The sequence below is a fragment of the Lepisosteus platostomus genome, chromosome 26 (assembly GCF_059453375.1).
Source record: "Lepisosteus platostomus isolate fLepPlt1 chromosome 26, fLepPlt1.hap1, whole genome shotgun sequence".
In the NCBI taxonomy this organism is placed as follows: Eukaryota; Metazoa; Chordata; class Actinopteri; order Semionotiformes; family Lepisosteidae; genus Lepisosteus; species Lepisosteus platostomus.
This window is the reverse complement of record NC_142636.1, coordinates 14,267,924-14,284,646: the sequence shown is the minus strand read 5'-3', so window position 1 is coordinate 14,284,646 and position 16,723 is coordinate 14,267,924. Positions and strand designations below refer to the sequence as shown.

At 55.1% G+C, this 16,723-nt stretch overlaps 1 protein-coding gene across 3 annotated transcripts in view; it reads right to left on the bottom strand.

The window, feature by feature from the left end:
- Positions 1 to 2,160: 2,160 nt before the first annotated feature.
- megf8 (multiple EGF-like-domains 8) overlaps positions 2,161 to 16,723 on the bottom strand; it is a 33,299-nt gene continuing 18,736 nt past the window's right edge. For 2 of the 3 annotated variants that reach the window (XM_088621183.1, XM_088621184.1), the window contains exons 27-43: positions 16,215 to 16,325; positions 15,768 to 15,886; positions 15,483 to 15,687; positions 14,881 to 15,052; positions 14,600 to 14,763; positions 13,883 to 14,027; positions 13,485 to 13,716; positions 12,774 to 12,903; positions 12,038 to 12,248; positions 11,122 to 11,336; positions 9,927 to 10,122; positions 8,349 to 8,517; positions 7,983 to 8,175; positions 5,477 to 5,647; positions 5,039 to 5,169; positions 4,376 to 4,505; positions 2,205 to 3,880 (exon numbers count right to left, since the gene is read on the bottom strand). In XM_088621183.1, coding sequence (XP_088477309.1) covers positions 2,450 to 3,880; positions 4,376 to 4,505; positions 5,039 to 5,169; positions 5,477 to 5,647; positions 7,983 to 8,175; positions 8,349 to 8,517; positions 9,927 to 10,122; positions 11,122 to 11,336; positions 12,038 to 12,248; positions 12,774 to 12,903; positions 13,485 to 13,716; positions 13,883 to 14,027; positions 14,600 to 14,763; positions 14,881 to 15,052; positions 15,483 to 15,687; positions 15,768 to 15,886; positions 16,215 to 16,325 — 4,125 coding nt within the window. In that variant the 3' untranslated portion in view covers positions 2,205 to 2,449. The other variant, XM_088621185.1, reaches the window with a different exon arrangement.

Here is a 16,723-nt window from a genome sequence, read left to right as displayed (position 1 = left end):
TCACAGTGAGACTGGGGCTCCTTTAAAGCTCTCTGCTCCAGACTGCAGGGAGATGAGTATCCTGACTCTATAAGGGCTGTGTCTCTAACTGTAACACTGACACAGGTCACAGTGAGACTGGAGCTCCTTTAAAGCTCTCTGCTCCAGACTGCAGGGAGATGAGTCTCCTGACTCTATAAGGGCTGTGTCTCTACCTGTAACACTGACACAGATCACAGTGAGACTGGGGCTCCTTTAAAGCTCTCTGCTCCAGACTGCAGGGAGATGAGTCTCCTGACTCTATAAGGGCTGTGTCTCTACCTGTAACACTGACACAGAGCACAGTGAGACTGGGGCTCCTTTAAAGCTCTCTGCTCCAGAGTGGCAGGGAGTTTAACAGAGGTAATTGATCTGACAGAGTATGGTTTGCTGCTCAGCAGGGATATCAATATATTTCTAATCTCCCCCCAGTCCAGAACCTTCCCAGAAAGCACAGTGGCGACGGAGACCTTTGACGGGAGCAGTTTAATAACGGTGAGTATAAAAGACGACACTTGAGGTCTGCGATTTATGTTCTGACCTTGATGCCTGCACGGACAATCTCGACAACAGCAGCAACACAACAAAAAGGTCCCAGAGGAAGAGGACTGCACCGGACCGGACCGGACCGGACCGGACCGGCGCTGCCCGGAGGGTCCAGGCCTGTGCTTTCCCCTCCTGCAGTCCTGCTCTCCCACTCCGAGTTTTGATCTGGAGATTCCCATTCGCATCCCAAAAGTGTTCCATGGGACAAAAAAAAAAGCACAAAAATAAACCAAAACAATGGCCAATCAGAAAGCTGTGTTCACAGACAGGCAGCCAAGCAGTCCAATCAGAACAAAGCGATATGAATTCCACAGCCAGTTGGTCCAATCGGAATCCTTTTCACACATAAGGCATGTCAAATCCAAAGCAGCACCAATCCACCCCTTTGACAGTGCTGTCCAATCAGAACACTCGAGTCACTGGCTGGTCAAAGGTCTGCTGTCCAATCAGAGCCCAGCACTGACTGCGAAGCAGGAGAATCGCAGTAAAGGTCAAAGGTGAATAGGAACGACAACAAATAAATACAAAAAAAAAACAATTACAAATAAAACTAACAAAAATATAATAGGCATCAGAACTGTCCAGTCAGATTCCTTCATTCGCAGGGGTAACAGGGCCTGACCATCTGATCGTCAGAAATTCAAGAACACAGGCAGACGAAGCAATACCAGGTCAATAACTACTCTTCACACACAGATCCACTGCAGGACAGTCCTTCTGCTGCTTAAACTCTTAACGACCACAACCCCCTTCTCCAGCTCGTTTGCTGGAATGTTTCAGGACGTCAGAGCTTATTGGTCAATAAATGGATGGCTCCACCCCTCTAATTGTAGTGTTGTATTGGTGGACGTGATTGTCAATCAGTGTAATGCACATGATGGCCCCTCCCCTCCCGGTCAGCTATTGGGCGATGGTTTCCTTTAGTGTTTGGGGCAGTGCAGAAACTAAAGCTGGATTGGTTCCTATGGGGTGACCCTCCCCTCTCCCCATTTCCCATTGGCTACAGAACGCATTTAGTGTTGAGCTCAAAGCAGAAAGGTTTCTATTCAGAGCGCTGCTGTGCATAGCGTTATACAACCGAGAAACTTGTAGATTAAAAAAAAACAGATCGAACAAGTGTTTATAGTCTTCTCTTCTCTTACAGTACTTGGCTCCCAACTTCAGTACTTCTCCCTTTCCCTGACTCCACCCTCTACCTCCTCCCTCCTCTCTCCTCTCCCCCAGTCCTCTCTTCCTCCCTCCTCTCCCAATCCTCTCCATGTCTGTCCCCCACTCCTCTCTCCCATTCCTCTCCTCTCCCTCCTCTCTCCCCCAGTCCTCTCCTTCCTCTCTCTACATGGACATGGTGGTCAGGTGCCCTCTCCCTCCTCTCTCCTCTCTCTACATGGACAGGGCGGTCAGGTGCCCTCTCCCTCCTCTCTCCTCTCTCTACATGGACAGGGCGGTCAGGTGCCCTCTCCCTCCTCCCTCCTCCCTCCTCCCTCCTCCCTCCTCCCTCCTCTCTCCTCTCTCCTCTCTCCTCTCTCCTCTCTCCTCTCTCCTCTCTCCTCTCTCCTCTCTCCTCTCTCCTCTCTCCTCTCTCCTCTCTCCTCTCTCCTCTCTCCTCTCTCTCTACATGGACATGGTGGTCAGGTGCCCTCTCCCCTCTCCTCTCTCCCCCAGTCCTCTCCCTCCTCTACATGGACATGGTGGTCAGGTGCCCCCTCTCTCCTCTCTCTACATGGACAGGGTGCTCAGGTGCCCTCTCCCTCCTCTCTCCTCTCTCCCCCAGTCCTCTACCTCCTCTCCCTACATGGACAGAGTGGTCAGGTGCCCTCTCCCTCCTCTCTACCCCAGTCCCCTCTCCCCTCTCCCTCCTCTCTCCTCTCTCCTCTCCCCTCTCTCCCTACATGGACATGGTGGTCAGGTGCTGGTGTCCCAGCAGGCCCTTGCGATGCTGCGAGCCGGAGTGGCCCGAGCTGCCGCAGTACTCCTGCAGGTTGTGGCGCAGGGTGACCAGGGCCGAGCCCAGGCAGGCGCGGTTGGGCGCCAGGATGCCGCCGGGCAGCTGGAAGAGCAGGGTGGCCACGCCGGCCATGCCGTCGTCGGTGGGCTCCAGGGTGATGGGCCCCACCTTGAAGGAGGAGTAGGAGAAGCCCATGAGCTGGGACAGGAAGGGGTCGGTGCGGCAGAAGTGTTGGTAGCCGGCGTGGCCGTGGTGGTGGCTGTGGTGGCTGTACTGGTGCACGTGCAGGTACTGCAGGGGCAGGTGCTGGTGGGGGTGGGGGCCCGTGCCGTTGGCGCCCCCCCCGCAGCCCGGCGCCTGCGGCGGGTTCGGCGCGCCCCCCTCCCGGTCCGGCTTGGCGTAGGAGGAGACCGCCAGCCGCCCCCGGGCCACGGCCGAGCCCCCGCCGCCCCCCAGGCCCAGGCCGGCCCGCAGCTGCGAGACGGACACGGCGCCCCCGCCCGCGGCGCTCAGGTACACCAGCTGCGGCTCCTCCGGCTCCAGGTACACGGTCAGCTTGGCGAAGGGCCGCGACGCCATCTTGGTCATCTCCTGGATGTGGCGCCGCTGCTCCTGGCGGAAGTCCAGGAACTGCTTGACCTTCCAGAGCAGCACGCAGACGGACAGGAAGAGGAAGAAGCAGGAGAAGAAGACGGAGAAGAAGACGAAGAGGTCGATGTGGGCCTGGTCCTGCCGCAGGAAGATCAGGCCCTGCGACTCGCCCTGGGGGGCCCGCGGGCCGCCCACGCCGCGCAGCGCGATGTAGAAGCGGCTGGACTTGAGCGAGTGCACCTCGTGCGGGAAGGTGATGACGACGCGGTCGCGCACGCCGCGCACGATCAGGACGCTCTGCGGCCGCCGCACCGTGATGTAGGTGATCAGGCCCTGGGCGCGCTCCTCGCGGATCTCGCGGCCCTCCCCCGCCGCGCGGCCGGCCGGCTGAGCCAGGGCCAGCGCGGGCGCGCTGGAGGACAGGTTGCCCGGGGCGCCCCGCAGCGGCGACGGCGCCTCCCGCTCGTCCTCGACGCGGATGGTGTGCACGCCGGTGGCCCTGTCCACGTCCACGATGAAGGTCTCGTGCGAGCTGGACACGTACACCTCCACCTCGCCGAAGGTGACGTCGATGGTGACGCGGATGTCCACGTTGGTGAACTTGGGCTGCGCGGCGAAGAAGACGGTGCGGCCCGCCGGCAGGTTGCGGATGTTGGGCTCGTGGAAGCAGTTGGTCTGGGACGTGGGGTCGAAGCAGCACTCGTTGTCCACATTGAACTGGCGGTAACACTGGCGTCCATTAACTGGAGTCCCATTGAAAGAGTCCTTACACTTAGCACACTGAGAGAGAGAGAGAGGGGGGTTAATACAGACACTGACTGAACACTCCAGTACATGAACACTGCACTGAGAGAGAGAGGGGTTAATACAGACACACTGACTGGACACTCCAGTACATTAACACTGCACTGAGAGAGAGAGGGGTTAATACAGACACACTGACTGGACACTCCAGTACATTAACACTGCACTGAGAGAGAGAGGGGTTAATACAGACACACTGACTGGACACTCCAGTACATTAACACTGCACTGAGAGAGAGAGGGGTTAATACAGACACACTGACTGGACACTCCAGTACATTAACACTGCTCTGAGAGAGAGGGGTTAATACAGACACACTGACTGGACACTCCAGTACATTAACACTGCACTGAGAGAGAGAGGGGTTAATACAGACACACTGACTGGACACTCCAGTACATTAACACTGCACTGAGAGAGAGAGGGGTTAATACAGACACACTGGTACAGCATGAAAAGGATGAGGATACCTGCTGACGATAGCACTCCTTTCTGTCACTCTGTTGGCTCAGACATGAAGACGTCTCTGTGTTGTTCTGGCAGGGGCAGCCTGTCCCATCCTGGTCATTGCACGTGTCTGCATGTCCATTACACTGACACCTACAGGACAGACAGAGCATTCAGCAACATCGTTTTAATACTGACTTTAATATCTTATACCTGAAGTAGAATGACTCTAATAGGAGTGTCTTTACTGAACACTGACTGTAATATTTTACTCATGAACCACAGTGACTATTACACAACTGTCTCTTTACTGAACACTGATTGTAATATTTCATACAGGAAGCACAGTGACTATTACAGGACTGTGTCTTTACTGAACACTGACTGTAATATTTTATACAGGAAGTATAATATTACAGGACTGTCTCTTTACTGAACACTGACTGTAATATTTCATACAGGAAGCACAATGAGTATTACAGGACTGTGTCTTTACTGAACACTGACTGTAATATTTTACTCATGAACCACAGTGACTATTACAGGACTGTGTCTTTACTGAACACTGACTGCAATATTTTATACAGGAAGCACAGTGACTACAGCACACTGGGCGTTCTCCAAGTCTGGACAGTAATGCCTGACATGGGCAGGTCAGAGACGATGACAGCTCTGTATCGCCTTACTTGTGACACTTCCCGCTGAGCAGGAAGTAGCCGCTCAGACAGCTGTCGCACTTGTCCCCCATGCTGTTGTTCTGGCAGTGGACGCAGACGGCGCTGTCCTCCGAGGGGCCCTCGGACACCCACTGCACAATCTGGCGTGGGCAGAGAGCGAGAGTCAGGGCGAGATGGGGAGAGGAGGGTTAAGGGCGGGACTGTAACAGAGCCGCCACTGGTTGTGTGACGTTCATGACACGCTGACTGAGCCGTTGACGAACTGTGAGGGACCGTGTGACAAGAGTGTGGACGGCCTTTGTCTGTCGGAAGCAGATTTAATCTGTAAAGAAGGCGAAGCAGAGGGAGAGGCAGAGAGACAGGCCAGAGTCTCAGAGGGAGAGACGGGCAGGCAGAGCGAGAGAGCCGGAGAGGGCAGGGAGCAGGACGTCAGGCGGGGTCCCTCACTCTCTGAGGGTCCAGGGGGAAGCTGGTGGGGTCCCCCTTGGCCTTGTCAAGTTCCTCCCGTGTCAGACAGATGGCGCTGTTCCCTCGGCAGAACTCCTGGCACGGCCGACACGTCCCGCCGTTCGCCGCTGAGCCCACAAACAGCGGCTTACACCTCTCACAGTGCTGACCCTGAGAAGAATAGCCACAGTATGACTGTCCATCACCAGGCTGACGTTGGTGTTTCTGTGTCTCTAACCCCTGTGTGTCTCCAGACTCACCATGGTGTTGCTGTGTCTCTAACCCCTGTGTGTCTCCAGACTCACCATGGTGTTGCCATGTCTCCAACCCCTGTGTGTCTCCAGACTCACCATGGTGTTTCTGTGTCTCCAACACCTGTGTGTCTCCAGACTCACCATGGTGTTGCTGTGTCTCCAACCCCTGTGTGTCTCCAGACTCACCAGGGTGTTGCTATGTCTCCAACCCCTGTGTGTCTCCAGACTCACCATGGTGTTGCTGTGTCTCCAACCCCTGTGTGTCTCCAGACTCACCATGGTGCTGCTGTGTCTCTAACCCCTGTGTGTCTCCAGACTCACCATGGTGTTGCTATGTCTCCAACCCCTGTGTCTCTCCAGACTCACCATGGTGTTGCTGTGTCTCTAACCCCTGTGTGTCTCCAGACTCACCATGGTGTTTCTGTGTCTCTAACCCCTGTGTGTCTCCAGACTCACCATGGTGTTTCTGTGTCTCCAACCCCTGTGTGTCTCCAGACTCACCATGGTGTTGCTGTGTCTCTAACCCCTGTGTGTCTCCAGACTCACCATGGTGTTGCTGTGTCTCTAACCCCTGTGTGTCTCCAGACTCACCATGGTGTTGCTGTGTCTCCAACCCCTGTGTGTCTCCAGACTCACCATGGTGTTTCTGTGTCTCCAACCCCTGTGTGTCTCCAGACTCACCATGGTGTTGCTGTGTCTCCAACCCCTGTGTGTCTCCAGACTCACCATGGTGTTGCTGTGTCTCTAACCCCTGTGTGTCTCCAGACTCACCATGGTGTTGCTGTGTCTCTAACCCCTGTGTGTCTCCAGACTCACCATGGTGTTGCTGTGTCTCTAACCCCTGTGTGTCTCCAGACTCACCATGGTGCTGCTGTGTCTCTAACCCCTGTGTGTCTCCAGACTCGCCATGGTGTTGCTGTGTCTCCAACCCCTGTGTCTCCAGACTCACCATGGTGTTGCTGTGTCTCTAACCCCTGTGTGTCTCCAGACTCACCATGGTGCTGCTGTGTCTCTAACCCCTGTGTGTCTCCAGACTCACCATGGTGTTGCTGTGTCTCCAACCCCTGTGTCTCCAGACTCACCATGGTGTTGCTGTGACTCTAACCCCTGTGTGTCTCCAGACTCACCATGGTGTTGCTGTGTCTCCAACCCCTGTGTGTCTCCAGACTCACCATGGTGTTGCTGTGTCTCTAACCCCTGTGTGTCTCCAGACTCACCATGGTGTTGCTGTGTCTCTAACCCCTGTGTGTCTCCAGACTCACCATGGTGTTGCTGTGTCTCTAACCCCTGTGTGTCTCCAGACTCACCATGGTGCTGCTGTGTCTCTAACCCCTGTGTGTCTCCAGACTCACCATGGTGTTTCTGTGTCTCCAACCCCTGTGTGTCTCCAGACTCACCATGGTGTTTCTGTGTCTCCAACCCCTGTGTGTCTCCAGACTCACCATGGTGTTGCTGTGTCTCTAACCCCTGTGTGTCTCCAGACTCACCATGGTGTTTCTGTGTCTCCAACCCCTGTGTGTCTCCAGACTCACCATGGTGTTGCTGTGTCTCTAACCCCTGTGTGTCTCCAGACTCACCATGGTGTTGCTGTGTCTCTAACCCCTGTGTGTCTCCAGACTCACCATGGTGTTGCTGTGTCTCCAACCCCTGTGTGTCTCCAGACTCACCATGGTGTTGCTGTGTCTCTAACCCCTGTGTGTCTCCAGACTCACCATGGTGTTGCTGTGTCTCTAACCCCTGTGTGTCTCCAGACTCACCATGGTGCTGCTGTGTCTCTAACCCCTGTGTGTCTCCAGACTCACCATGGTGTTGCTGTGTCTCTAACCCCTGTGTGTCTCCAGACTCACCATGGTGTTGCTGTGTCTCCAACCCCTGTGTGTCTCCAGACTCACCATGGTGTTGCTGTGTCTCTAACCCCTGTGTGTCTCCAGACTCACCATGGTGTTGCTGTGTCTCTAACCCCTGTGTGTCTCCAGACTCACCATGGTGCTGCTGTGTCTCTAACCCCTGTGTGTCTCCAGACTCACCATGGTGTTGCTGTGTCTCCAACCCCTGTGTGTCTCCAGACTCACCATGGTGTTGCTGTGTCTCCAACCCCTGTGTGTCTCCAGACTCACCATGGTGTTGCTGTGTCTCTAACCCCTGTGTGTCTCCAGACTCACCATGGTGTTGCTGTGTCTCTAACCCCTGTGTGTCTCCAGACTCACCATGGTGCTGCTGTGTCTCTAACCCCTGTGTGTCTCCAGACTCACCATGGTGTTGTTGTGACACTCCAGGCACACGTCCTGCCGCGTCGTGCTGGCACAGTTGCTGTGCTTGTTGCAGTGACACTCCACCGAGCAGTTCTCACCGATGTAGCCGAAGTGACAGCGACACACCCCTGGCTCCACACAGCTTCCATTGACGCACCCCTGAGCGCACACTGGCTCACACTGGCCTGTTGCACTGAGAGACAGGGAGAGGACGAGAGAGAGGGAGAGAGAGGGAGAGAGAGTGGGAGAGAGATGGAGAGTTAGGAACGGAGAGAAAGAGGTAGAGGGAGAGGGAGCGTCTTCACACACAAACACATCGCTGTCTTCATGACGAACGGTGTCATTAACAGTGAAAGCCCTGGTTACTTGTGCAGGAGGTATCCAGAGCGACAGGTGCAGTAGTATCCCTCAGGCAGGTCGTGGCAGTCCTGCGTGGAGTTGCAGTCGTGGTGGCCGTTCGAACACTCGTCCTCCGAGGGGCAGCGCAGGAAAGACCACGTCCCGTTCCACTGGGGACACCCGCCCCCACTCCCACCTGACATGGGGAGAGAGGGGGGTCATACACGCACGACCTGAACACTGGACCAGCTGTCCTCCTGGTCTAACAGGACTGGACCTGAACCACTGGACCAGCTGTCCTTCTGGTGTAACAGGACTGGACCTGAACCACTGGACCAGCTGTCCTCCTGGTCTAACAGGACTGGACCTGAACCACTGGACCAGCTGTCCTCCTGGACTTACAGGACTGGACCTGAACCACTGGACCAGCTGTCCTCGTGGTGTAACAGGACTGGACCTGAACCACCGGACCAGCTGTCCTCCTGGTGTAACAGGACTGGACCTGAACCACTGGACCAGCTGTCCTCGTGGTGTAACAGGACTGGACCTGAACCACCGGACCAGCTGTCCTCCTGGTGTAACAGGACTGGACCTGAACCACTGGACCGGCTGTCCTCCTGGTCTAACAGGACTGGACCTGAACCACTGGACCAGCTGTCCTCCTGGTCTAACAGGAGTGGACCTGAACCACTGGACCAGCTGTCCTCCCGGTGTAACAGGACTGGACCTGAACACTGGACCAGCTGTCCTCCTGGTGTAACAGGACTGGACCAGCTGTCCTCCTGGTCTAACAGGACTGGACCTGAACCACTGGACCAGCTGTCCTCCTGGTCTAACAGGACTGGACCTGAACCACTGGACCAGCTGTCCTCCTGGTCTAACAGGACTGGACCTGAACCACAGGACCAGCTGTCCTCCTGGTCTAACAGGACTGGACCTGAACCACAGGACCAGCTGTCCTCCTGGTCTAACAGGACTGGACCTGAACCACTGGACCAGCTGTCCTCCTGGTCTAACAGGACTGGACCTGAACCACAGGACCAGCTGTCCTCCTGGTCTAACAGGACTGGACCTGAACCACAGGACCAGCTGTCCTCCTGGTGTAACAGGACTGGACCTGAACCACTGGACCAGCTGTCCTCCTGGTGTAACAGGACTGGACCTGAACCACAGGACCAGCTGTCCTCCTGGTGTAACAGGACTGGACCTGAACCACTGGACCAGCTGTCCTCCTGGTGTAACAGGACTGGACCTGAACCACTGGACCAGCTGTCCTCCTGGTCTAACAGGAGTGGACCTGAACCACTGGACCAGCTGTCCTCCCGGTGTAACAGGACTGGACCTGAACACTGGACCAGCTGTCCTCCTGGTGTAACAGGACTGGACCAGCTGTCCTCCTGGTCTAACAGGACTGGACCTGAACCACTGGACCAGCTGTCCTCCTGGTCTAACAGGACTGGACCTGAACCACAGGACCAGCTGTCCTCCTGGTCTAACAGGACTGGATCTGAACCACAGGACCAGCTGTCCTCCTGGTGTAACAGGACGGGACCAGCTGTCTTCTGCGACACTGAAAGACAGACAGATGTTCCTGTTGACACCTACCATCCAGCCCGCCTTGCAGACACTGTCCGACGCCATTTTGCCCCCTGCTGGCACACCACCCACACTGCGGCTGGGCAATGCACTGGGAGCACTGGGTGAACTGGGAGCACTGTGGTGTGCAGGATTCTGAACCCGAGACCAGCCGACCACACTGTCCGGCCTCACACCGCAGGGGAAGAAATGAGGGACTGAAACACTAGAAGAGAAAGAGGAAATTAATACAGACACACTGACTGGACACTCCAGTACATTAACACTGCACTGAGAGAGAGAGGGGTTAATACAGACACACTGACTGGACACTCCAGTACATTAACACTGCACTGAGAGAGAGAGGGGTTAATACAGACACACTGACTGGACACTCCAGTACATGAACACTGCACTGAGAGAGAGGGGTTAATACAGACACACTGACTGGACACTCCAGTACATTAACACTGCACTGAGAGAGAGAGGGGTTAATACAGACACACTGACTGGACACTCCAGTACATGAACACTGCACTGAGAGAGAGAGGGGTTAATACAGACACACTGGACACTCCAGTACATTAACACTGCACTGAGAGAGAGAGGGGTTCATACAGACACACTGACTGGACACTCCAGTACATTAACACTGCACTGAGAGAGAGAGGGGTTAATACAGACACACTGACTGGACACTCCAGTACATTAACACTGCACTGAGAGAGAGAGGGGTTAATACAGACACACTGACTGGACACTCCAGTACATGAACACTGCACTGAGAGAGAGGGGTTAATACAGACACACTGACTGGACACTCCAGTACATTAACACTGCACTGAGAGAGAGAGGGGTTAATACAGACACACTGACTGGACACTCCAGTACATGAACACTGCACTGAGAGAGAGAGGGGTTAATACAGACACACTGGACACTCCAGTACATGAACACTGCACTGAGAGAGAGAGGGGTTCATACAGACACACTGACTGGACACTCCAGTACATTAACACTGCACTGAGAGAGAGAGGGGTTAATACAGACACACTGACTGGACACTCCAGTACATTAACACTGCACTGAGAGAGAGAGGGGTTCATACAGACACACTGACTGGACACTCCAGTACATTAACACTGCACTGAGAGAGAGAGGGGTTAATACAGACACACTGACTGGACACTCCAGTACATTAGCGCTGCCCTGAGACAGACAGTACCTGCTGCAGGCCCACGCTCCACACACAGTGCTGCCAGCCGCCGTCGGCGCCCCGGGAGCCCAGGCAGGCCTGGCAGGTGGTCAGCGTGTGGCAGGGCGGCGGGCAGGCCAGCGGTGGGCTGGACTCCACGTGCATGGGCGACACGTTCAGCAGCGAGTGGCTGAAGCAGGTCCAGTCGTAGGTGGGGTTGACGCTGAGGATCCGGCGGGTCTCGCCTGCAGGGACAGAGAGGGGGAGCCCAGTAAGACGGGGCTCTCGTCTTTCCGCCTCTGCGCCCCAGCTGGGCTGCCCAGCTGCGGCTCGAACCTCGGGCCATTCAAACAGCTCCAGTGAGGGAGTGATCTGAGAACTCCGGGGTGAAATGGAACCACCAGGAAAAACACAGGAAAAAGGAAAAACACACCCAAGACAGTGGGTCCCAGTCTGGGGATCCTTCAAAGAGTGTGATCCATCAGGGAGGGGCTGGGGGAGGGGGAGGTGCAGAGTCAGGGGGAGAGGTCGACTGAGGGGGAGGGGCACAGTCAGGGGGAGGAGCTGACTGAGAGGGGCGGGGCACAACCAGGGGGCGGAGCTGACTGAGAGGGGCGGGGCACAACCAGGGGGAGGGGCTGACTGAGAGGGGCGGGGCACAACCAGGGGGAGGGGCTGACTGAGAGGGGCGGGGCACAACCAGGGGGAGGAGCTGACTGAGAGGGGCGGGGCACAACCAGGGGGAGGAGCTGACTGAGAGGGGCGGGGCACAACCAGGGGGAGGAGCTGACTGAGGGGGACGGGCACAGTCAGGGGAGGAGCTGGCTGGGGGGAGGAGCTGACTGAGGGGGAGGAGCACAGTCAGGGGAGGCAGAGACCAGCCTGCATCTGACCTGTGCTGCCATGACCCCGTGTGTGACCTGTGTCTGACCTGTCCAGTACTGACCCGTGCGTTTGAACTGGCGTGTCCACATGCACTTCCCAGAAGCTGTGCACTTGGGGCAATCGGAGGCCTCGCAGGATGTCTCCGAGCAATTACTGGACACGAAGATCTCACGCTGGTTGATCCGGCAATCATGCTCCGAGGTGCAGCTGACATCACTGCTGATGCACACTCCCTCTGGACAGTTAGTACACCACTTACACTGGCGGCCCGCCTGAGAGAGAGAGGGGTAATACAGACACACTGATTAACACTGCACTGGGAGAGAGAGGGGTTCATACAGACACACTGACTGGACACTCCAGTACATTAACACTGCACTGAGAGAGAGAGGGGTTCATACAGACACACTGACTGGACACTCCAGTACATTAACACTGCACTGAGAGAGAGGGGGGTTAATACAGACACACTGACTGGACACTCCAGTACATTAACACTGCACTGAGAGAGAGGGGTTAATACAGACACACTGACTGGACACTCCAGTACATTAACACTGCACTGAGAGAGAGAGGGGTTCATACAGACACACTGACTGGACACTCCAGTACATTAACACTGCACTGAGAGAGAGAGGGGTTAATACAGACACACTGACTGGACACTCCAGTACATTAACACTGCACTGAGAGAGAGAGGGGTTCATACAGACACACTGACTGGACACTCCAGTCCATTAACACTGCACTGGGAGAGAGGCTGTGGGGTTGTACAGTTCTGGGGTGTCAATGTGTACCTGTCTTGGATCGAGGCTCATGGTTTTGGGGTGTCTGGCCAGGCACTCACTGCAGGTCTTCAGTCTGCGACACTCATCTGGAAACCGGGGCATCGGGAAGCACTGAGAGTGACCGACAGCACAGCCCAGCCTGGGGAGCGACAGAGGAGGAGAGAGAGGAGTCAGGCTCCGATTCGGCAACCACTCAGGACTGTTCTTGAAGAAAGCCGGACAGACACCGGTCAGCAGACAGCAGTGTGTGAGAGGCCAGTGTTCAGGAGTGGCTGCTCTCTGTGTGGAGTCTGCACGAGTTTCGCCGACCGCTGTGCTCTGGTTTCCTCCCACAGTCCAAAGACATGCTGGTGGGTTAACTGGCTCCTGGGAAGACTGTCTGTGGTGTGAGTGTGAGTGTGTTCCCTCCTGGATGTGTCCTGCCTTGCGCCCATTGCTTGCTGGGCCAGGCTCCAGCTCGTCCAGGGCTGTCCTAGATGAAGGGGTTAGAAGATGGGGGGCTGGACTGTTAAATTCAGCCGTCAGACAGACGCTGGTCAGCGTCACACTATAACTACACCAAAGTATCATGTGGAGAATCTGGATTCGATCGTCCTTCCTACTTCGCTGTGTAAAACGTGTGTTTCAAATGGGCTACAAGTGTCTCATATCCGTGCAGCTCATTCCCGCTCCGGGCACAGGGGTCTGATTCCGGACGGCTCCCGATCCCGGCGAACGCACCTCTCCGCCGTATCGGACAACACACAGCCCCCCCGACACCAGACACAGCTGCCGCTGGTGGAGTTGCAGGCATCGGGGCTGCGCAGCACGGAGCAAGGGTCAGAGGGCAGGGTCAGGGTCACCATGCGACCTAGGGTCACCCCATTGAACCCCCCTGTCAGGTACAGCCGGTCGCCAGACCTCACCATCGCCAGAGAGACCGAGGCGTTCACAGGATCCCCAACAGCTGGGTCTGAAAAAGAGGGGGGTTAAGATTTGAGTCTTCTAAAGGTACCTCAGTGTCCCTCAAAGTGTCTCCCTTAGAGTGTCTGTCTTCATGCCTCAGGATGTCTTAGGGTGTCTTAGTGTGTCTGTCTCCCTGTCTCTTAGGCCACCAGGGTGTGTCAGTGGTGTCTCACCCAGCTCAGAGGGCAGGATCCAGGTGTTGCAGGTGATCTGGTAGAGAGAGACGCTGCTGCTGTACTCCTCCTCCTTCGTCCTGCCTCCCACAACTACCATGGTGTCTTTCAGGACCACAGCTGCGTGGAAGAAACTGGAGAGAGGCTGGAGAGAGAGAGGAAATTCCTAGGACCATGTCCTTACTGAACATCCTGCAGTATTTTACACATGAAGCACAGGGACTATTACAGGGCTGTGTCTTTACTGAACACTGATTGTAATATTTTACACATGAAGCACATTGACTATTACAAGACTGTGTCTTTACTGAACACTGACTGTAATATTTTACACATGAAGCACAGGGACTATTACAAGACTGTGTCTTTACTGAACAGTGACTGTAATATTTTACACATGAAGCACAGGGACTATTACAAGACTGTGTCTTTACTGAACACTGACTGTAATATTTTACACATGAAGCACAGTGACTATTACAGGACTGTGTCTTTACTGAACACTGACTGTAATATTTTACACATGAAGCACATTGACTATTACAAGACTGTGTCTTTACTGAAGCGTAATATATAATTAATAATATATCTTTCATATATAAAACGGTGACTATCACAGGACTTTACTGGGTGACTGACTTTCTGCTGAGTACACAGAGCACAATGCCTGTTACGAGACAGTATCTGTGAGAACAGTGTGTCTGGGGACCCTCATACCTTGTTACCCCGTGATGGGGCTAGGAGGCTCCAGGTGAGGTTGGGGTAGTACAGGCTGTACAGCTCCCCTGATGGCTCCACTGTCTCCACGTGGAAACGGTATCCGCCAAAGACGTAGACAGCATCCGTCTGCTCATGATAGACGGCCGAGTGGCCGTACAGCCCTGGACAAGAGAGGGAGGGTTACCAGCTCGGCAGCAGCAGTGCACACAGCTCAGGCAGAAGCGACGCTCTGCAGGCTGGGCTGTGGCTGCAACCGTGCGTAGCGCACCACTCCTCACCAGTAGGGGGCGTGCCGGCATGGGGCACCACAGTCCAGTTGCCGGTTTCCAGGTTGAATTCCAGCAGCAGGTGGTTGAAGCCGTTGTCGGGGGAGTATCCTCCAATCAGGAGCAGCGAGGAGCCGCGGCGCAGTGTGAGGGTGTGGCCAGCCACCGGGGGCAGCAGAGAGCTCTGGGAGAGAGACAGTGTGTCAGTGAATAAGTGTCACCAACACGTTCAACCTGGTTTATTACACTGCTATAGACACAGTTCATACAACAGCCTTATAGCTATGAATAATGCAGCTTCTAACAAGTAGAATCAAGTAGCTTCACAATCAATAACTTTGTGTCTGCCCCTCTCTCAGTCCCTATCGACACATGCACTATCTCTCTCACCATGTGCTCTCTGCCTGTCTCTCTCACCATGTACTCCCTGCCTGTCTCTCTCACCATGTACTCCCTGCCTGTCTCTCTCACCATGCGCTCTTTAACTGCTTGTCTCTCTCACCACGTGCTCTCTGCATGTCTCTCTCACCATGCGCTCTTTAACTGCCTGTCTCTCTCACCATGTGCTCTTTGCCTGTCTCTCTCACCATGTGCTCTTTGCCTGTCTCTCTCACCATGTGCTCTCTCCACACCAGGCTGCTCAGATTGAGGCTCCACATGTCCTTGGCCACGCCTTGTTGGGTGAGACCGCCCACCACAAACATGGCATTCTGATTGGCTACATAAGAGGAGGCGTGGTAGTAGCGAGGACTGGGGGCGGAGCCTTCATCCACAGAGCTCGTCAACATCTGAGTCCAGCGGCGATCAAGGATTGAGAATCTAGGAAAAGTTTAAATGATTAACAATAAGAACGGTAAGTGTAACAGAGATGATAAGTTATTAATCAGTCTTCCTCCCACCTATAGACATTTCCCAGAATGCCCTCTGTTAGCGAGAGGCCTCCATATAGCCACAGTGTCCCCTCGGGCCCCTCGACCATAGAATGAGCCATCCTGTGCAGGAACCTATGAGCCTGGCTCTGAGAGAGAGAATGAGAGAGAGAGGGGTTAATACAGACACACTGACTGGACACTCCAGTACATTAACACTGCACTGAGAGAGAAAGGGGTTCATACAGACACACTGACTGGACACTCCAGTACATTAACACTGCACTGAGAGAGAGAGGGGTTAATACAGACACACTGACTGGACACTCCAGTACATTAACACTGCACTGAGAGAGAGAGGGTTAATACAGACACACTGACTGGACACTCCAGTACATTAACACTGCACTGAGAGAGAGGGGTTAATACAGACACACTGACTGGACACTACAGGACATTATGGACAATTTCAGTTACCGTGGTCAGCTGAGTGTCCAGCAGCGTCTCCCACACGATGCTGCTGGAGTTCACAACAGTGGAGCAGTCTGAGCCGGCGAAACCCTGGGCGCACACACACAGTCCCAGCGACTGCCAACACAACACACTCAGACCAACGCAACAACACCCCAGAAAACACAGCCCCACTTCCCTGTGACCCCACCCCCAACACCCCAGAAAACACTGACCCCCCTTCCAGTGACCCCCACCCCAACACCCCAGAAAACACTGACATCCCTTCCAGTGACCCCCACCCCAAAACCCCAGAAAACACTGACCACCCTTCCAGTGACGCCAACTCCCAACACCCCAGAAAACAGATCCCCCCTTCCATTGACCCCACCCCAACACCCCAGAAAACACTGACCCCCCTTCCAGTGACCCCCGACTCCAAACACCCCAGAAAACACTGACCCCCCTTACTGTTACCCCCACCCCAACACCCCAGAAAACACTGACCCCCCTTCCTGTGGCCCCACCCCCAACAC